This window comes from Myodes glareolus, chromosome X (genome assembly GCF_982192425.1).
Source record: "Myodes glareolus chromosome X, mMyoGla1.1, whole genome shotgun sequence".
Classification (NCBI taxonomy): domain Eukaryota; kingdom Metazoa; phylum Chordata; class Mammalia; order Rodentia; family Cricetidae; genus Myodes; species Myodes glareolus.
Genome location: NC_142053.1, coordinates 59,158,158 through 59,181,258, shown reverse-complemented (window position 1 = coordinate 59,181,258; position 23,101 = coordinate 59,158,158). Strand labels below are relative to the sequence as shown.

Here is a 23,101-nt window from a genome sequence, read left to right as displayed (position 1 = left end):
AGGTATGGATTTAAAAAACAGTGTCACAGAATATGTATCAAGTTGTAACTATTCACTTGTATCCTCAACTAGAATTTCCTCAGATTCTGTTGGTACTGAGAGAAGTGTCTCTGTACACAATAAGTTCAAAGTAATATGCTAATATAGTAGAAAATTGTTATAAGATTTTTTTCTTCTTTTTTTAGTTTACTCCAGAAATGACGGCACCATGAGAGATCCAGAAAGTGTACCTGTATTTAGGAGCAGTTTGGCATACAATACATAACATTATTAGTTGTCAATGAAAGAAAAGAAAAAAGAGCAGAGAATAATAGGGTTTATTAAAGTGACTAATGATAGTATATGAGGGCATGCTGTACCTTTGTGGGTGTTTATATGTTTATGCATATGGTTTGCTCTAAACTTGCTTTTCGTATCAACAGTTATTTACATATCTCTGTTAAGTATGAAATCTTAAAGATGGGAATTTTTACCACAGGTATTGGTTTATAAAACTCAGGGTTTCCCAAAAAAGCAAACATTTCATTCTTTTATATAATTTAACCTTAAATCATTTATATAACCAAGGACATGCATTAATAAGATAAGTTCTTATTATCTTAATTTCTCTTTAATCTTCAATTTAGATTTTAAAGAATGAAATATTAAGTGTTTCATCAATAAATTTAAATAGGAATGGGTTCGTCTGAACTAATGGCTGAGTAAAATGGTGACATTCCCATATTAAATATGATGATTTGGTATATTACATTACACATTTTCATTTACTTCATAGAGAGTAGAATTTTTATGAGCTGTAATTCAGAAAAATGTGAAGTGACTTTATGGGACAATTCTTCATATTTAAAAAAAGCCTTTAGCAGATAATGTTTTTAGTTGTTTAGTAGAATATCTAGTATTAGATGCTAAACACTTTGCACATTGTTTTCTAGTTTCAGCTCAAATTCTCAAGAGCAACCTTGCAGCAATGGAACAAAACATTCTTCATCTGGAGCGTGACATCAAGAATTTCCCCAAAGCAGAAAGTCACCATGATAAGTTTGTGGAAAAGATGATGATATCCTTTATTTAAGCATTTATTTATGTGTTTGTCTGGGTAGCTGTCTATTCGTCTATTTAGTGTGTGGTTAGTTATACTAGTCTACAACAGTAGATGAATTTGTGTGTAAGCTGAGCTACTTTTTATATTAGCAACATAAATTTTATTTCACAATGTTTTGAACCTGGTAGAGTAAGCAAGGGAACAATTAGATCAGAAAAATTGCCATTGCTCAAAGACAAATTTTATTTGAAAGCCCAAATATACAAAGCCCACAAGATATACAAGGTAAGTCTTAGGATGTCTAATTATACCTGAAAGAACAAAGCAAATGTAACATGAGGGCCGGCTTGCTTGGGGTATCTGTCCCTCCCAGTATACCACAGCCGGCAAGCAACAAAGAAAATCACACACAAGACCCCATAAGATTATAAACTGATTGGCCCATTAGGTCAGGCTTCTTATTAGCCCTTGTAACTTATATTAACACATTATTCTGATCTATGTTAGCCATATGGCTTGGTACCTTTTCCAGCTATCAGCTCACATGTTGCTTCTTCGGTGATCTGGGCAGGAATAGCAGAGGAAGCTTCCTGCTTCCCAGAATTCTCCTGTTCTCATTGCATCACCTCTACTTCCTGTCTGGTTTTCCCGCCTATACTTCCTGCCTGACCAATCAGCGTTTTATTAAAATATATGATTGACAGAATACAGATAATTCTCCCGCACCAAGCAAATAATCCTCTTTGCTTATGCTTAAGGATAGAATCATCATGAGAAAATGATTTTGGGGGAAGGGTTTATAATTTTTCTATCTTCTTTGGGTATGTTCACTTGCATTTTCTGAGGATATACATGCATTTTGAGAAGCGATGAGAGGATGACTAATATCAGTAGACTGAAAACTAAATGGGTAGATATATGAATGGAAAGAGAAACAAATTGACCTGTAACTATAAGAAAGAAAGAAAGAAAGAAAGAAAGAAAGAAAGAAAGAAAGAAAGAAAGAAAGAGTAAATATTTTTTGCTACATAGACATTTAAGAAATTCATATTTTATATACAATATACTGGTAAATTATGTGTATGTGTATATGTATTTTAAAGGAGAATGTGAGAAACTACATTTAGTTTGACTTGTTTAATGTTCAAGCTGTTGTTTGAAGATAAACTACATTCAGAGCTGTTTTTTTATTATTTTTTTATTCTGGATTTTCAGAAGTAAAAGCTTTATCCTCCTCCTCTGGGTTTAAATAAGTATCTTGAACTGCAGATTGATTCACTAGTTTATATCTCTAGAGGGAATAAATACTGCAATTTCTTTATCAGATAATAAGTAAATTCCTTCAACAACTGTATGGCAGTCACCTTCTTTCAAGGTTAAATCTATTGCCTTTTTCTCCTCTCCTGTGTTTTTTTCCTAACCAACTTAGGCATTATGGTGCTAAGCCTAAAAATTACTTAATACTGGTACTTGGCATTTATATAAAAATTTATTTTCCACTCTTATTTTTTTGCCTCATAAAGTAGTGCTGTGTGGTCCTTTAGTGATGCTATATTTGTTAATAGGAATATTGGATGGACAATTTTGTGAACCATTACGAGCAGGAAGTCCTTGTCTAGCCTAAGGTTTTATATATAACTGGCTACATTGGAATACTTAATATGAACCTTTTGCTTCATTGGTGATTAGACTTATTTTTATTTCAAATATGTCATATTGTTCATTGGCCGGAAGCATACCTTTTTCACTTTTTAATTTTGACTCTTTTCTCATATTTTTTAAAGTCAGTTTGAGAACTCCTTTTTCTATGGAGTATTTTCTTTTAAAATTGGCTTATGTCCATACAATACCATGCAACATTGAGTCTTTGTTGCTCATTTTATGAAAGAAAGAAAGAAAGGAAGGAAGAAAGGAAGGAAGGAAGAAAAAAAGAAAGAAAGAAAGAAAGAAAGGAAGAAAGAAAGAAAGAGAACAAATTTAAAAACCTCATGAGCTTGGCCTGGACTCTCTATTTTATTTCTCTGAAATTCACAACTTTCTATATCTGTATGTTAAAGATGAACAACTATTCTCATTTAAGTGCTACTCAAGTGTGACTTTTTGTCCACAAGGGGATTGGAAATGTATTAAGATGTATAGGACTCTCACTTTGTAGTTCATATCAAGAAAAATATGGGAATTTATTACAGAAAAGGGGGATATTAGTATACTAAAATTTTGAATTAATAAATTATACTAGTGAAATTATTGTTCAGATTAGTCTTTTTCGGAACTCTTCAGGAGTGCTTAGGGAGAAGTTCACTCTTCTAAAAAGACATAAGCAAAATGCAGAAAGATCACATGAATGCTGTATTTTAAGTATTTTTGGTACTTTTCTGTCCAATGATCAAAGAGATGAAAAACATGCCTGACATGGGACATTAGACCTAATTCAGGTCCTTTGGAAGAATATCCAGTTCTCATAATCACTGAGCCATCTCTCTGGCCTCTGTATTCTGTTTTACAATGAATACCATGTTCCCATGTGTGATCTAGGATTCTGCGTGGTTCTGTCAACCTCCAATAGTTTTGTTTCAGATCACTGACCCTTTAAGGAACTACAGCGCAAATATGGTAGTACTTTACCTAACTAACTATAATCTTTCTGTAAGAACTTGGAGTTTAAAAAAAAAAATGGACAGGGACAGCATTCCCGTGTCTATGGTCTCTGTAAATAGTAACAGCACTATGAGGATGGCTGGGGAACAAGTGAGTTGAATGTTCACTAGATCACCAAGTCAGGCTATGTTCAACTGCCTCATGCTTACTGTTACTCTTCTACAACATAAATTCAATGCTTATTATATCTAGACATTATCAGTCCATTTACTACTGCAATGTACACAATTGGAAGCTCAACCTTAATTGCAGGGGTGAGAAATGATCTAGCAAGATATTTGTTTAGATACTTCTTGCCTTCTTTGCATAACTTTGCTTACCTCTAAGTAGAAGCAGGACACCTGTCACATGTCAGAGGATTGGGGAAGACAAAGAGAATGATTGTTGTAGCTTCATTATGGCCAGCTCCTGAGATGAAGAGTTAGGCAAGTAGTTTTTGTGACCTACTTGAGAAAGTTCTGTCCTCTGAGTTTACCTCATTCTCCTTCAATGTATACCTTTCATTATTCCTCTTGCTATGGCCTGCATATAGTTTGTGTCCCATCCGTAGTTTCTGTTGACACATACTCTGTAGTGTAACAGTATAGAGCAGTGATGCCTTTAGAAAGTGGTTAGTTGTAAGAATAAGAACTCTTCTTTGACGTGTGAAACTTGTTCCTCATAAAACATGAGTCTCCAAAAAAGGAAAATAGATTCAGCATGCACATTTAAATATAACCATAAAATTGAACAATCATCTTTCATGGAAATATTTGTTCTTCAATGCTAATACGTTCATCACAATCCTAGTCTTGGAAGTTTTGTTGTTGTTTGTTTGTTTGTTTTGGGGATCTAGCTCTAAGCTACTTGCATGTTAACCAAGTCCTATATGACCAAGCTGTATATCTATTTAACTGGGAGTTGAAATAAATAGGATTTTATTTAGGTTTTTTTAAAAAAATAATCATTGAATAGTGTGGTTTTGTTTTGATTTTGGATTGGTTGGCTGGGGTTTTTTGTTTTTTTTTTTTTTTTGCTATTTTATATTGAAAAACAATATTTGTCTTCCAATGTTCTGATTAGGGTTTTCTCTTCCATCAGCTTTTCCCAGATCCTCTCTACTTCCCTACACCCCAATTCCATAACCTTTCTTTCTCTCTCCCTTTAAAAAACAAACAATAAACACAAACATGCACACACACAAAACACCCCACAAAAACACAAAATTGAAAACCAAATTATATGAGCAAAAAGCCAGTAAGACAAAAAAAAAAAAAAAAAAAAGATGGAACAAATCAACCTGAAACAAAAGGTCTATTAAAATACCCTTGAGTTTGTTTTGTTTTGGCCATCTAATTCTTGTATGTGACCTATCTTGAAGTGTAGCACAAATTCTAATTGATTTTAATAATAAAATCCCCATGTCAGATATAGGGGTAGATGCCAAAAGATCAGAGAAGCAGAGGCAGCCAGCCACTAGTTCTTACCTCTACCAATTCCTCAGACGGAATGGGGTATCCTGACTCTGCAAGTCCTCAAACTGAATATGATGAGCTTCTGTATCCTCCCAATTTATATTCCTCTCTCTGCCCAGGCATATCCTTTTCTGTCTCTACCTGGCTAGTATTGGGATTAAAGGCATGTGACTGACAAGTACTGGGATTAAAGGTGTGAGTCACCACCGCCTGGATGTTTCTCTTTGAGACTGAAACAATCTAGTGTTGTCCAGGATGGCCTTGAGCTCATAGAGATATATCTGCCTCTGTCTCCCCATGCTGGGATTAAAGGTGTGTACCACCACTGCCTGGCCTCTATGACTAACTAGTGGCTTGCTCCACACTCTGATCCTCAGGCAAGCTTTTCTTGTTATAGCACAAACAAAACATGATCACAAGACAACGTTGGAGAAGACAAATTTTCCTCTGTAAGCAGGTAACAATTGAAGATAGCTTCTTAATTGGGGATGGAAACTCATAAATAATTAGTGTTGATAATTAACTCTCATTGATTGAGTGTTTACTATTTGTCTGATGACCTAATTTTGTATATTTGGTATTTTTAAAGTTCTTGTTTATTAAGTGGGGAATAACTTCTATCTCTACTGATAAAATTAGCTATACCTATGTATGTATCTACAGTTATATCAGGATAACTTCAATAACTCATAAAGTTACTTTCCGTAGGCCCACATTCTTAATTCATTTCAAAGGTCCTCTCTCTTCATCTTTTAAAGTTACCAGGAGGTCTGTGTCTGTATATGAAGCCAACTGAGGATATTGGTTACCGGCAGTTCAGAATCATAGCCTGTTAACTATTCTTTGAAAAATAACCCATGCTTGAGAGACATGAGATAGTGCTCTGAGAATAAATTTGCCAATCCTTAGGCCTTTTCTTCCAAGACCTGTGGTGTCATTGATATTATGTGCAACATTGTAACTTTGGCCAACACTGTAATTGTGAAAGAGTTAGGTTATTTGTTTTGTTTCTGTGTTTAGAAAAGAAAACCTAATAATTTTTGCATACCTGTGATATGATTGATGGTTGACAACTGTAACCAAAGACAGATTAACAAGAGAAGAACATGAGAAATTTGTTTAACTGCTTTATGTGTCAAAGGAGCCTTGCAGACAAGAAAGCTCCAGAGGAAATGTCCATTTGCATACTGTCTGATGAAAGCAGTGTCTAGTTCTAGAGAAAAGTGATTAGATAAAAGTGGTATGAAATGTTGTTAATCATGTATAGGGAGGGGAGGCTTAACAAGATTCTTTCCTGTGTATCCATTGATAGCCCCCACTCAAGATACACTATGAAGCAACATAAACTACTTTCACCTGTGGTGAAGGCAAAAACAATTAACCTTCCTTGTTTTTATACGTTGAGGGAGGTAAATTTTACTTTCACTGATCTGCATCCTTGGACTAAGTCAGGAGAAAGGCTAAAAGACCTTGTTTCTGTGACCTATTGGTTTCCTAAAGCATCCTGCTCTGTGTTAATGTGCTCTGAGACCTGATACATGGTATTTGCTCTCATCACCTCCATTTCCCCCTTCTTTCCTTCTCGGATTCTCAAGAAAGAATTATTTTAGTTACTGTACCAGGCTTTTTCAGGCAGGAAAGAAACTCATTCCTAAAAAGAGAGATGTTTGTACTTTTAGTCAAACTGCTTGTTTTTGGTTTTGAGACAGTGTCTCATAGACCTGTCCTGCCTATAACACTCTACATAGACCAGGCTGACCTACAACTCACAGAGATCTGCCTGCTTCTGCCTCTAGGGTGCTAGGATTAAAGCTGTGTAGAACCATGCCCTGCTTTCTTCTACTTTTATGTATGTGCTGTGTTAGACATCCACGTCTGTCTAACAAGGCACATTAATCTCAGTGTTGACCTTACTGCTTATACTCTGTTGACAAATTTCTTACCACATGTACTCACAGAGATTTTGTCAATGGCAAGGCTGTCTCTGGCCCAAAATCAGCTTAGCTTTTTGATTGACTGCTAGCTAAATCATTTCCCCAACTGGAGAACTGAGAGTGACTGAGCAGCAGGAGCACCATTAACACATTGACAAGAAGAGCTGACAGAATGTTAATGACATTAACACCCTGTCAACTAACTATCAACACCTGGGATTTCCTCATGGTGTGAGGGAGAGTCATTTGAAGTAGTTACAAATCAAGTTCCTGAGGAAGCACATTGTCCTTTGCAGACAATTCAGAACAGATTTGGGGTCACCACAGCGCTTTCATTATGTTCATTTTTATTACACTCTTCTCTATTAGGAGAATATTTTAAAATTGATGGAAAATTCAGTTATAATTCAGCCAGAAGTATCACATCGTACATAGTAGACTTTTTAGCACAAGCCAATAATAGGGAAGTGAGAAGACAATCCATTCTTTGTAAAGCAAATGCCATATGGAATTGACAAAATAAAAACAAAGAACAAGGATTCTTTTTTTCTTTTTTTAATGATTGGACATTGCAGAATTTCAGGCATTACTAAAGAAAGTGTTAGCACAACTGACTTTGTCCAAACTGAAAAAAAGTTAGGAAATTCAAGCTAAGAAATTTTGTTTCATTTAACAGCTTGAATAAGAGAAAGTATAGAATTTTTTTTTTCTCTTAAGGGGAGAGGAGGAGGCCCATGAACATAATGTTTGCATTGAAAAGAAAATTGTTTTCAAAATCCAAATAGTTTATCATTGCTTCTTTAAAAAATAAATACGCTTGGGGTTGGGATTATAAAGTTTCAAACCTGGGACAAATGGTTGAGGTGCCCGTTTATCATATCAAAGCTAGACCTGGCTTCAAGGTCCTTCCTGCATCAGTCCCTCCCTGTTACAGGGTATGGCCTGCATACCCTGCCCCCTAACTTTCCAGTCCAGGGAGCTGTGTTGCTCTCTTCTATATAATCAAACCATTTTGGTTGCTTGCTCTGTTTGTAACTTTTGGCCTTCTGGCTGCTGCACCTGGTCCTCTCTCTCCCCTTTCCCTCCTCCTCTCCCCACATGGCCTGGTAGGGACAAGTCCTCTCTAAACTCTCCCAGATGTCCCTGCCTCTGGCTATGCTTTCCCACATACCTTTAATAAATTTTCTCCTCTACCATACCTATATGCAGTCATATTTCCTTTTCTCTCTCTGTCTTATTTCTTTTTCATTCAAGGGTGTAGTTCCATAGTAGACTACTTTGTCCAACCAGCGACAAGACTCTAGGCTGTTCAGTGTGATCTGGGGATTTTAAATTAAATTAGAACATTAATAGAAGGTAATATGTGCACAATAAAAATTAGAAATGGAAACTAAATAGTAATGATAGCAGCAATTATCAAAGAAAACCAGAGCCAAATAATGTACAGGCAAAATTTATTCATGAACTATTACACTAGTAATAGTGCAACTGAAGTACATGTTCACAAGGGTAACTGGAGATTTGTAATGATGGAACACAGTGGAAATTAAGAATAGACTATTAGTAAAAGACTGAAGTGAAGGCCATCGACATTCTGACTTCACCAGAAGCCAGGCTGAAGTACTAAGAAATAAAAGGTGGGAATGAGGTATTTGGCCACATGAAGAGTGTGATCACATACCAACAATGGAATTGGTTTTTAAAATGCTGCAAAATCCCCGGGCATTGAGCGACCTGCCCAAAATCCCCCGGCGGTTCCCTGAGCAGCTAGCAGAGGGAAATGCTGGCTGGATCTCCGGATCCCATGCTGGACCCCAGAGTGGCTCTCAGCAGGGGCTAGCGGGCAGGAGACAGAGACATGGATAGACACAACATGTTGAATATTTATTCAGGGACTTATGGAGGGGAAAGGGAGATGGAGGGGCAGAGAGAGAGAGAGAGAGAGAGAGAGAGAGAGAAAGAAAGAGGAGAAAGAGAAGGAAAAGCAGGAGAGAAGAGGGGGTCACACACCAGGAGGAGCCAGAGAGGGGAGAAGCGGGGTGGGGGGGACACGCATGCTCCAAGAGGGGACAGTAAGAGAGAGAGAGATCCAAGATGGCAGGGAAAGGTCAGGGGTCACCAGAAGTGGGCGTGGCTTTCCCCTTAAAGGGCCAAAAGCATAACAATTGGTACAGGGACATAGAATAATTCTTTTGTGTGTGTGTGTGTGTGTGTGTGTGTGTGTGTGTGTGTGTGTGTTTGGGTTTTTTTGTTTATTCAAATATCCGAAAACACTCTTTCCACTTCCTCCCCTCCTCCCAATACCCTCCCGCTCCCCCTACTCCCTCTCCTCCTCTCTCACCATTCCAAAGAGGAGTCAGGGTTTCCTGTCCTGTGGGGAATCCAAGTTCCTCCCCCCTCCCTCCGGGTCCAGGAAGGTGAGCATCCAAACAGGCCAGGATCCCAAAAAGCCAGTCCATGCAGACGAAACAAGACCCAGTGCCATTGTCAATGGCTTCTCAGTCTTCATTTGGACCTTGGGGGCTCAGTCAGCCCCCATGTCAGCCACATTCAGAGAATCCGGTTTGATCAAATGCTCGTTCAGTCCCAGTCCAGCTGGCCTTGGTGAGCTCTCATTCGATCAGTCCCCTTGTATCAGTGGGTGAACGCACCCTTCGCGGTCCTGACTTCCAGTGCTCCAATGTGGGTCTCTGTCTCTATCTCCATCCATCGTCGGATGAAGGCCCCCTCTGATTTTGCTTTCCTTGCTCACGATCTCCCTCCGTCTTATCAAAAGCATAACAATTGGTACAGGGACATAGAATAATTCTTGATAAAACTGAGCTATTCTAGGGCACAGAGCCTAAAGGTGAGCCTAAGATAAAAAAGTAGACTCAGAGTTGCTTTGCTAAAGAGTCCTTTAACTCTTTACTGATTGTGATATCATTAAACTATGATATATGTAGTTATATATATACAAATTAGTTTCATAATGAAGTTAGTGAAGTGTTTCAGACTAAGAGCTGGAGCTGTAGACAAGTTGATAGAGTGACCACCTACCAAGCAGGAGGCTGTAGAGCTGTCCATTGCACAGCAGAAACTAACATTCCTGAGATGGAATCATGAGAATCAGAAGGTGAAAGTTACCCTCAGATACATAGTAAGTTCGAAGCCAACCTGTGCTAGATGAGATTCTGTATGAATGAAAATGAGGACATGACTACTTCTAGGTATGGTTGAGGAAAGCATTTTTTGTAGATATGTAGAGAACAGCCAGAGCTATCTGAGAAGCCCAGATAAAACTGGGGCCATAAAATAGGTCAGGCCATGAAAGGCGGGGGAGGGGGGGGGCGGGGGGAGCAAGAAAGGAAGGGAAAGATAAGCAAGGGGAAAGGAAGTGAAGCTCATTTGGCTAGAGAGGTTTAGGGTAACTGTGGGGTTGAAAAGCCCTGAAGAAGCTGAACTCTGTAACAGGGACTGGGAGAGATTGGTCAGTTTCCCCTTTGATATGTTAAATAGGCAATTGAGTCCTTTGTCCCAGGTTTCTCTGAGACATAACACTATGTTTATGAATAAATGCAAATAACAAATAGGCATAAAAGAAATGCTGAGACTACAGAGTTTAAAGCTTCACAGTAGTTTGAAGATTTGAAAATATTTGTATATGCATAAGATATATTGTGCCATGAGGCCCAAGTCTAAGTGAGTTCAATTTGGTTTCAGATTGATGATATGCCTAAGGTAAAATCATATAATATTTTTAATATTCCTGCATTTTAACTGTGACCTATCCCATGAAACCAGGTATGGAATTTTCTGATTGCTGCATCATGTCAATGCTCAAAGTGATTTGTTTCTGCAGTACTTCTTATTTCATTCAAATTTTTAGGTTAGGAATGTTCATTCTCCTAGTCTCACCATCCTTCCCCCCCTCTCTCTCTCTCTCTCTCTCTCTCTCTCTCTCTCTGTGTGTGTGTGTGTGTGTGTGTGTTATACAATTATGTCAGCCGTATGCAGTGTTCCAAGGCAAATCCTTTACGTGAAGTACTATTATTAGACTTATTTTAATTAAACTCATTTAAATATGAGAACACAAGAATGGATCAACCATGTGGTTGTATCATAGAAGTGGCAAAATAATATGATAGTGAGGATTTTGATCCAAATTTTGGTCTTTCAGACATCAAGGTACATGTTCCTAACCATTAAGTTATACCACCGTTGAGTTCAGAGAGGTTCATCAATCTGAAATGAATTCCACATGTGTTCCCCCATGAAACTGTTTTATTGCCTTCTTCTTACAATCTCTCTCAAGTGGGAAAAATTGTTCTTTTTGAAAGGATTGTAAACTAATTTAAAAATTAGCTGCTCACTTACACCATCTCTTCCAGAAAGCCTTTCCTAATCATAGCAATCAAAATTAATTTCTTTGTCCCTTGTGTTCTCATAATATTTTAATTCTTTGATGATCTCACTTGCTCATTTGCCTGTGCTCTGTTTATGCACATGCCTGCTTTGCACACTGGCTCATAAACACCTTTGAGGTATGCATTCCTTTTCATCTTTAAGTATTTCGCAACAAGTCTGCCATGATGTATTCTAGAAAGTTAAGTGTTTAGTAAATGATTTTTGTTATTTTTTAAAAAATAAGTTAAAGCTTAGTGTATAATAATATGAAATGTAACATTCTGGCAAGAAAATAGAGAATGTTAGAGAAATGACCCTAGTACCTATCTAATGCTAGTCCTATACTATGTTCTGATTTTAAAGTGCCTATATTAAAATTATGTCTTAGCCAACACTTTTGTAGAAATTGAATTCTTAGGAACTCTTTGAATGGAGCCTATGCTTTTGAGAGTCCATGTGCACGAGACTTCTCTGTTTGATGAGCTTTGCTCATTTGAAATTCAGTCTGAAATTAGACTGAGCATGAACTCCATTTTTCAAACATTGTCCAGAGAATTTGATAGACATTTGGTGCATGATGGTAATGGTGAGAAGAGAATGTATCGCTGGTTAAAGGGTGCATAAATCCTTTCAAGCCACAGGAGACTCGTCTGGGAAATCATCTTTTTCAGAACATGAATCGCGACTTAATTTGTCTGAAAGAGTTAATGTTCCCTCAACCTGACAATTTCTCATTTTGCCACCAGAAGCTACATTTTAAGAGATTAAAAACCTGTCTATGGGATTCATTCATATGATGTGGAAATAATACAAAAAGCTTGAAAAAAATACTCTAACTTTGGCATTCATGTGTATAATTTACATATACTAGAGTATGCATACATCTATTCATAATCACAAAGATAAACTATTTTCACATTTACAGAATCATAAGTTAGATATATTAATGGAGTAAGGAATTTGTTTAGTTTTACATTAACTTTAAAATGAAATGTTATCAATTTTTTATAATTATGTTAAGTAAAATACACAGTTTTTATAGGTAATAGTGGTAATATTAGTATGTTTCTTTAAATATACTCTTACAGAAAACTCTCAAACGTATACTATTTTCATAATGTAGAAAGTCAAATCAGTATTTTTACTTGTAAGAGACAACTGTTCAGTTATTGGTTTATCAGTTCCTGATATGTCTTAGGGAATGTATAGCAAGTAAAGGCTTCTGTTGAACAACCCCTTTTATTTTCACTTATTTTAAATGTTATGTTATAGGTAGTAAATTCATTTTATTAGGTGATGATTAAAATACAAATGACATTAAATCTAATCTGAAAGCAGTTGGCTGTCCCTATAATATTTTTGCCATTATTGCACCTGTGGTTTTATCTGGTCATGCTGGTAATTATTGCAATTCACAGGTTTCATGTCTGGCTTAGACTTTTGATGACCCCCAGAAACCTGAATGCACCTTATAGGACTGTGAAAGCTAGCCAGCAGGAAGGAAACCTCCTAATCAGAAACAACTGGTGTGCTATCCTCAGCAATTGGGTCTTACCAGCAAATTTTGGTGAACATGCAAGAACAATGGGAATAACCTATTTTGTTTGAGGGAGCTTTCTTTGCGATACCATTAACCAATAACTTGAAGGCAGATATCTTACACCTATAACTGGGGTTTTATTTGTCAGTCTCTGGCTTCTAAGGGAAAAAAAATTTTCTGTGTAGAGTTACTCCAATTAAATTCAGTGTGTGTGTCTATGTGTGTGTGTGTGTGTGTGTGTGTTTCATGACTTATAAAATTGTTGGTTTCCTGAAATCTTAAACAAGAATATATTAAGATGTGGATAAAGAAGTAAGGGTGGATATGGGAAGAGTTAAGGAGAAGAAATGGAAATGAATATGATCAAGACACACTGTGTAAAATTCTCAAAGAATTAATAAAACTACTTAGTTAAATAAATTTCAGTTGGGAAGATGGTTTAGTGAATAAGTACACTTGCTGTATTATCATTAGGACCTGTTGAAGTTCCAGAACCTGTGTAAGATCACATGTTTAACCATGTACACCTCTAACCGTAACACTCTGTGGAGTGGAGACAGTAAAACCACTATGGCTTTCTGGCAAACAGCCTAATTCTGGCTCAGTAGAATTTTTGTCTCAAGGGAATAAGGTGGAGAGTCATAGAGAAGATACTTGATATCCACGTCTGACATCTACATGCGTGCATGCATGCGCTGTGTGCATGTGTGCACACATACACACGTGCAAACACACACACATCATGCACATATATTCACACATACAAATAAATAAAAGTTTAGACACAAATATAAAAAGCAATGGAATATATGTAGTAATGACACTATTGTATTGCAAAAGTGGAAAGATAAGTTATTGTGTTGTGAAAATGCATATATGGTGCTAGAAATGGAAGCCCATGATTTATCACTACTTATCCTATCAAATTTTGATGGTGAGTGTATTTGTGTGTGTGTGTTCATGTATGTGGTATGATTATATATGTATGTATTATAAGATATGTTTTAGAACTTGTAAAGATTACATGTTAGTTACTTATTTAAGGGTAAGAGTGGGAAAAATCATGGAAACTTTTAATAGAATTTTAGGCAAACTTTCTAGAGGTCAGCAGTTAGAAGGTGAATTAGAATTGGACCTATAAAATTCATGTTCTCTGAGTAGATACCTAGATTCATTTACCATGGGTCTGACCCAGAACATAAAACATCTAATTATATTTTGTACACAGCTGAAAAAATGGACCTGCCCATCCTACTTAACGATACAAGTTCCTCTATCTGTGAAAGACCATGCCTCCAATACATAGACAGTTGACTCCATTATCTGGTCTCTACACACTTCAAATGCATGTACCTGCATATTCATGTATGTATATACACAGATACATACACACACAAGTATAAATAAAGCAATGAGTCTTTAAATGATTTGTAAAATTGAAAAGTTGTTTATTAATACTAAATTTGGAGTCTGCTTTTTTATTTTACAATAATTGAAATAAAAGGTACATTCCTCCAAATGTTGAAAATGCATGGAAGAAGCAAAATATTCATATAGTGTCCAGATTTTCCACCTTAAAAATATCGCAACCCTTTTCCTTTAGTATAAAAGAACAGTCAAACAATTGAATTTGAATAGGTTTCTGTTTAATATGAAATATAATATTCTATATTTTCTTGTACTTATAAAATGAGATGATGTTTCCTACTTTCAAGAAATGAGGGCTGGAGAGATGGCTCAGAGGGCTGGAGAGATGGCTCAGAAGTTAACAGCACTGACTGCTCTTCCAGCGGTCCTGAGTTCAGTTCCCAGCAACTACATGGTGGCTCACAACCACCTGTAATGAGTGCCTTCTTCTGGCCTGCAGGCAGACATGGAGGCTGAACACTGTGTACATAATAAATAAATGTTTAAAAAAAGAAATGATGCAATGTGAGAGATAAAACTGGTAGCAAAAATAATACAAGTATACCAGTTACTTTCTATGTGACAAAATATATGATAAACACAACTTGAAAAGAAGGGTTCATTTTGACTCACAATTTAGAGCATACAGTTTATCATGGAAGGGAGTGACAAGGTAATTGGTCTTATCAAACCTGTACTCAAGAAGCAAAAAGTAAGATGGATACTTGTGCTCAGATCTGCTTTCTTTTTTTATAATCAGTCCAAACTCTGGCCCCTGGTATTGTGTCACCAGTATTTGTGGTGGGTCTTTCTCCTTTAGTTATCCCGATCTTGGGCATCTCTAACTGGTATGCCTAGAGCTCTGCCTACTAGATGTTTCAAAATACTGTCAAGTTTACAATCAATATAAACTGTGTAGCCTAAAAATGCAATAGACCATTTCAAATATTCCTTGACACATTTTTGGTTGGTTATACATAACTCCTCAGCTTTGAGCACAGCTGAAAATTAATTTGCAACTTCTTTATATGGCTAGAAATATACTGTCAAGCCAACTGAGGGACTCAAATGAACAGCAGCTCCGTATGGAAATACATTTCAAAAACAAATAAAAATGAATATTATGTTTTTTTGTGAATTAACTATCTTCTTTGTCACACATAATTAAGAATTTGGTATACTAACAATTCTCTTGGTTGAAAAATATGTTTCTTTCCATGTTTCTACTAGTCAAGCAACGTACATTTATTAAGAAGCTATAGCAGTCCCTTGCAATACACTACGTGCCGTAGAACTGGAGCAGATATAGCTAGTGCAAAGCACTCTGGAAGCTGTGACAAAGATTAACACTCAGTTAAGAACCAACAAGAATAAAAACAGAGTGTGTGAGTTTAATTATATGGCATCATTATAATTGTTAATAAGCAGAGGATATTGTGCTTTTGAACCACTGCAATGAAGAAATGAAATTCAAAGCTTTTTGGCATTTTTGTCTGCCTGAAAGAAATGTTCAGTATGTTGATTTTTGTGTGATCGCCTCCTGGATTCTCAGGCCAAGCATAAAGTAAGACAAACTATATTTCTGTTGAAGAAAACGATGCATGATTTGCCCTCTACTGACATATTATGGTCATAATTAAAATTATTTTGTCATGACTTCTCATAGATCATCCAAAATATGATTCAAAATACTTGGCAATTCATTTGATATCCACCATTAGTTGAATAAACCAAAGCTCATCAAAACTCCCAATTCAATGAATATTAAAGATGATTTGGGGGTGTGAGGTTATGACTCAATGTTAGAGCACTTGCCTAGTGTATATGAAGTTCTGCGTTTAATCATTACCACTGGGAGGGGGCATTCCTAGCTGAATTAGATTGAAGAACTCAGAATTTAAGATTCAAAATGAACAATCAACATATAAGCTCTATCTCAAAATCTATAGCTCTGTTTAGTTTTATAATCTTCATTTTATGTAATTTGATAGTTTAAACTCATCAAGTGTGTTAAAAATGGTGAATTGGTTAAACATATTAAAGTACTGTACGATGAGGCATATGTTAGGTCATCTAACAAATCTCCATAGACATTCATAGATTAGAACATAATTAACACGCAGATTTTGCCTTCTGTGCTATTTCATTTCCCTTTTGTGTGCACATATTTAGTTATTTTTGTAATGCCTGGATATACCTATTCACAAAGTATTAGAATTGTGAGTTAAACATAAACATTACGTGCATATTTCCTCTCAAAATCTTACTATAGAAAGCAAAATCAACAATATACAGGATAAAGGTATGATAAATGCAGATATTTTTATGGATAATTCATTCTCTTTAGTAGTGAAACCTAGTTGATCAGCAAAAGTTTTCAGTCTATATAGTATTCAAATACATTGTTTTAGTAACAGTTAAGAGCATGCTTAGATCGATTCTGAGTGAAGACCTGGAAGAAGGTTCTAGGACAAGGTATAGTCAAAACATATCAAAGCCTCTGTCAGTAAAGATGAAAACATCAGGTTGACCATTTGGATGTGAGGCATGAGAACTCTTAGTAGCAGAAAGTAGTGTCTAAGTTCCAAAAGATAAAGAATACTGCTGTGAAGAGTTCCATCCATATTTGGCAGGTTGTCATTGCCATCCTTGCCTGTTTCCATCTACCGGATGGTGTTTCTTTCCTCTTGCCAACTAGTGGTCAAAGTAAGTCAGAACTATTAGAGAAGCACAGACACACAAGTGTGTGTTGGGGACAGAATATCTCATTCTTTTGAATAATGCATTCTATTTCCCTATAGTGGTTATTGTAATGCAGCTATGACAATCTTTCCTTACAAAGCTTAGGAAAACTATTTTATCAAGTCTACTCTGAAATATTCTGTAATGAAAACCATCAGATGAACTGTGTTTTAGAAACTGAAATAATTTCCACTGTTTCTTTGCCTTTCACATCAAAGTCAATACAGAATACTTCTGTGTTCCTTAAATTTTATAATGGGACTTCTCCATTCTAGGCAGAAAGAAATTCTGCATGAGCTGATATGCAGTAGTGAACAGCTACAAAAACGTAATCCTTACCCTGGAATCATTAACAGGTTGAAGAAATAAAAACATTAGACAAATGCATATGCATGCATGGCAGGAAATGTAGAATAGATTAATAAAGAAAGCCACTTCCATCAACCAGGCTTCTCCTCAAAAAGTTAATGTTTAAGTTGAGAGGGGAAATATAGATAAGGATTAATTCAGCTGAGCCGAATGGTATACCCCTATAATTTAAACTACTAGGGAGACAGAGGCAAGAGTTGCAGGCCTGACTGGAAGTATGGAGCATCAATACAGTAACTGTTTAGCATGCCTGAGGTTCTTGGTTCAATGTCCAGCACCTAGGGGGACAAATTTCACTGAATAGAATGAAGATTTATTGTTGTTTATTTCCAGATACTTAGGGTCCCAACAGTTAGATGTTAACAGGCAGTTTAGGGTCCCAACAGTTAGATGTTAAGTACTAGTTCCAGTGCATATATTTTCTTGTCTGTGTTCTTAGGAGAATTATATCTCTAGTGGAATTTCGAAGTTGGAGTTGGAAATCTCTCAAACTGAGCCAACTACTGAAGACATTTTATATTTGAGAAAGTCTATTAACTTCTCCCCCTCCCCCAAGTTGCTTTGACTATTAGCTAGGATTGAGTGTGAGTATTTTTGCAAAGCTTTGTCAGATTCACTGGAAAACCTAAAGCTCTGTTAACCCTGTGGGAGCTGGAATTTTTCAGCTAAAAAGGTTAGAGTAGATTTAGGTATTTATCCAAACCGAATTCTGAAAGCACCTGAGATTTACCTAGTACTAGTTTACATAGAGCTTAACTACAATGGTTTCCTCTTTCAACATTTACCTTTTTTATTTAAACAGCTTAATCGAGGGCTATAAAAACACTGGATCAGTCTTTCTAAAGAAAAATGAAATGCAGCTGCCATGGGTTAGTTATACTAGAGAAACCAACTCTGCTACGTATGGACAGTTTAGGTATTAAAATGATGGCTTTTTTAAAATATCAGATGATTTGGTTTTGGATTGCAAGGTCATAGCTTTACATTGTAAATTTGTTAAAGTGTAGCAACTCTGATTAGTTGGGTTTGAAATAAGAAAGTTAAGAGATTTGCATTATTAGTACTTTTTGAAAAGATTTATTTCAGTTAGGGTGTGTATATCTGTGTGTGGGTATGTGCACATCCATGCAGGTCAGGATAGGAAGTGTGACCAGAGCTGAAGAACTTCAAAAACCCAGGATTTAGGAATAAGCCATATAGCATCACTGTATCTGTGACTTCCCTTGCTTCTCACTGCTTTCATCTAGTGACTTCCTTGAAACTCACTGCTTAAAACCAAACCAAACCAATACAATTAAATGTGATACCAATGAACTAATAAGTCTAGTTGGGTTTTTTCAAAGAATATTTGTTTTTCTAATAAAAACAAATTAGGTGTTTGTGTTTGTGTGCGTGTGTGTGTGTCTGTATGTATGCAGGCATGAATGTATGTATATGTATTTGAGGGACACTGTTTAAATCTCTGGTAATGTGCTTGCCTGGGTTCCACCTCTCACACTACACACACACACAATGAAGAGATGGATCATTCTCAGTGACTTTTGCCCATTTTTCAAAAATATTATTTCCTTAACAATAAACAAAAAATTATGTTCGCAGCTTGAGATCTTGAGACCTAATATGGAGTATGTTAAATATTTGCTCTGAGATGCTTAGAGTACAAATGCTATATATTTTCAATTTTTCCTTTTTAAAATAATTTTTATTTCCAAGGTTTTCATACATGTATTTCATTAGATTTCTCATTCTCCTGTATCTGCTTTCTTACTCCTTTCTGCTTGTCTACATGACCCATCAATGCTCTAGATTAAAAGAAAAATTCTTCCACAACATGGAAAAAAACCCAAGTAATAGCTGTTTTCTTGATTTCTTTTCTCTAGATTATTTTCTCTGGTTAGAATCTCTTGCAAGCATTTATTTTGATAATGAACTTTGAAAGTGAGTTTCATTCACTCTGGATTTGTACAGTATTATCTTTATGTGCAGTTCCTGAGAATTAGTGCAATGACTGTCATCATCGTTATTGGAACATTGCCAGGACATCTGGCAAGATTTCTAATATATAAAGCAAGCTATGCTGTATCTATCTGAACAAATTTAGTCATTAGATATCCTGCAACATCTACACTCATGTAATTCTCTGCCATGATCAAATTTTTCCTAGTGGAGTGAAAGAAAAAGAAAATTTAGAAAGAAATTCAGAGCTCATCCTTTATCTTGATAAAGCACCTCACATTTCAGTAAACTATAAAACCAAAAATATGATTATAAATACAGTCTTTTATGTTTTCCTGTTGGTAGGCATTTTCTTTCACTAGCACATGTCTTTAATTGCCAAATCAATTTCAGCTTTACCTTTAAAGAAAAATTACTGCAGTTTGCTGCATCTGTCAAATGTGACAGGCTAATTCTTTGAACCCAGTGTACATGAAATGTGATTTCTGTTGGTTTCCTGAAGTATAGCAGAGCTTATTTCTTGACACGTTCTTTACTGTAGTTAAGATTCCATGGCACAGAAGAGACTGCTTATTTTGAGGTTTCAAAGTATAGCTAATTTACAAGAATAAGCTTTCCAATATCTGCTATCAATTTAAGAGTTTATGTGTTTCACCAGAAATACGCACATACAAAGGAGCTGATTCTCTTACACAGGATGCTGCCTCTTGGATAGAATGTAAAGTTGATTTGTATTATAAATTAACTCCACAATTATCGATGGTTCCATCTGACTTGTACACATTAAGAATCTGCAGTATCCAAGTTATCAATAATAAGAATGCTGTGTATAAAATGTAATGGGGTGCGTCAGCTGAATCCAAGTTAAATATTGCAGTAAATGTTACTCAGCTTTGCCATCTGTCACACACTCTTTCTGCATAATATTTTAATCCATTAAGCATGTCTTTTTTCCTTTAAGGAAAGAAAAAAAACGTAACTTACTCTCTCTACAGTGAAAAACCTGTAAGAACAAGTCTCTGACCATTTTTATCACCTTTTCCATGTCCTCAGTTTTAGTCTAACTTTTTAGAACTTTGTGCCCTCATTAAAACAAACAGTAACAGTCCTTAGAAATAAGAGCATGCCTGTCTCCAAGTGTCGCTGCTATTAAGTCCCATTAACTTTTTCAGACTAGAAATAAATTTGGCCATGAAATAATGTTTCTGAAATTTCTTTTTCTTAGAAGTAATGGTGGAATGAAATAAGGACTTGATTTTACTGCATGGAATAGTGTATCAATTCCTGCTTAGTGAGGACTATAGTCTCTGTTGTGTACAGTAGGCACAGCGTAGAATTTAGAACATGCGAACCCTATTGCTCTCCTTGTGTTAAGATAGTACCGTGGGGCTTAGAATACACACGTAGAAGCACACTGCCTGGAGTTGACCTTTCTTTTTCTGACAAGATCTGGTTCAAAATGCGACCCCTCTTCTGCCACCGCCTTCCCTGCCCTAAGAAAGAAGGCTAATTTTGCTCCCTTGTGGCTTGCAACTCTAATAAAACTACTAAATGAAAGACACTTGGGTGTCACTTACAGCCATTTGCCAAATAAATTATTGTGTCCTGAAAAATTAAGCACTGTTGGACCTGACAATTTACCGTAATTGAAGAGTTACAGCATAAAATATGCAAGTTCTGAATTCTGGCTAATTTGTGTTTTTTTCAGTGTTGTTCTTGGCAGCTCCCTATGTTATGAGTAGCCCACTCTTCTACTTCACCCCTTGTTATTAATTTGTAAAATGAAACAAATCATTGACCCTTGAATTGTGCTATTACACATGCTCGAGTAATTTAATTTACAAAGAATTTCATTTATTTTATTTATTATTTACGCTCTACCTACTTCCAAAACCATGTGGATTGGCTTAGTCTTAACTCATTCTAATTCACCTCAAATGTGCATTTTCCAAAGCCCTGTTTTGATGAAGATCTGTCTTTACTCACTGTTTCACATATTCTGTGCTATGGTACTCTATTGAGTGTTATTATAACATTTATGAGACACCTGAAAATGACTGAATTAGCAACACATCAAGCAATGGTACTTTGGGAAAGAACACAGAGTTTCTAGTTTTGTATCTAGTTCTCTCAGTTATGTGATCTTGGGAAAGTCATCTGCCATTTCTTTCTCAGGTTTACTCAGATTTAAATGTAAAGATTAGAGCCACATGCTGTATCTCATGCCTATAATGTTAGCACCCAGGAAGCCTGGGGAAAAAGGATTGTCATGAATTTAAAGCTAGCCTGACTTACATAGTTTCAGACCTGTAGGGCTCTGTAATGAGACTGTTTCAAAAATTAAGTTTCATAAAAATGTAGGGCTTTGTATTTATTTTCTCTAACTTTATAGGGTGATAATAATGCAATAAATACCTATTGCTAGTACTAGGTAGAACAACTGGAAATTGTGGAGCAACATTTGTGTTTTTGAGCCCTAACAGATACATGACAGATAATGATGACAAAATAAAATGCCTGATTTGTGAAATTTAGTGTTACTATAAGGGAGAGTCTTGAATGCAATGACTGTGATAAAACTCCTGCTAGAGTAAGTAGTTCAAGTGAAATATGCAGAAGGAAGAGCAAATATTAAACTAATGCTGCAGTTGGAGAATAGGTATAAGAAATAATAAAGCAATCTTGTACAGAGCTCGTTCAAAAACAGAAACCTTATCAGCAGTATCAGCATTTATGTAATATTTTCTCTATGCTAAGCACCTAACAATTTTCCAGTAGTAAACTCTTTAATACTATTCCTGGCTCCAGTAATTCTAATAATTACATTTCTCCTACTTGATAATATTGTCGTCCATGGAATCTTAGTTGCCCACGGTTGTTCAGCTTAGTGGTAGAACTGGGATTTGAACTAAGAAGGTCTAGAAATAACACCTTAACCAAGGTGCTTCACCACTACCCATCGACTAAGAAGTGATTCCTTTGTTTGAATCTGCTACTAGAGCCCCTTCTCCGATGTCCTGACATGTAGTTATCCTGATTTTTGACTACTGGGAGAACTGAAAAGGTCCAAAGTACCTCTTGAACTTTCATTGTATGAGTTCTGAATTTAACCCCAAATCTTCATTCCTTGAAACATTTACTTATTGATCTTGTGTCTGCTTTGCTGCCCTCCCTCAGAATATACCTTCTTCCACATGATAATTGTAAGAGAATTATTTTAAAAATCACCCAGTTTTTGTCATTGAATTCTGCATTCCCTTTTACATCTGTTTGGGTAACCATATTTTTAAAAAGGCTTTTAAGATTAATTGGACTAGTTCAGGGTCTCCACTACACATTCGATGCTGGGTCCTCACTAGGACCCTCCCTGTGTTATACCGATCCTGCACCTTAGGGTCTGCAGGTCAGGTCCCTTCACGTGCTCCAGCAGATCATAGATGGGGTGGATGCTGGGGCCTCAAACCAGACTAATGACTCTTTGCAATGGACACTTGCAAGTAGTGGTGTATGGAAAAAGGGGTATACAGCATTTGATTACACTGCAGTTTCCATGACAAGATTTTTCATTTCTTTTATTATTTTTCTCATTTTTTTTACATTTTTCTCTTGAATT

General features: G+C 36.1%; 1 protein-coding gene across 3 annotated transcripts in view; it reads left to right on the top strand.

Moving 5' to 3' along the window:
* Diaph2 (diaphanous related formin 2) overlaps window positions 1–23,101 on the top strand; it is a 727,907-nt gene that overhangs the window by 443,938 nt on the left and 260,868 nt on the right. For all 3 annotated transcript variants that reach the window (XM_087903154.1, XM_087903153.1, XM_087903155.1), the window contains one exon: window positions 933–1,058. In XM_087903154.1, coding sequence (XP_087759280.1) covers window positions 933–1,058 — 126 coding nt within the window. The remainder of the gene's footprint in view (window positions 1–932; window positions 1,059–23,101) is intronic.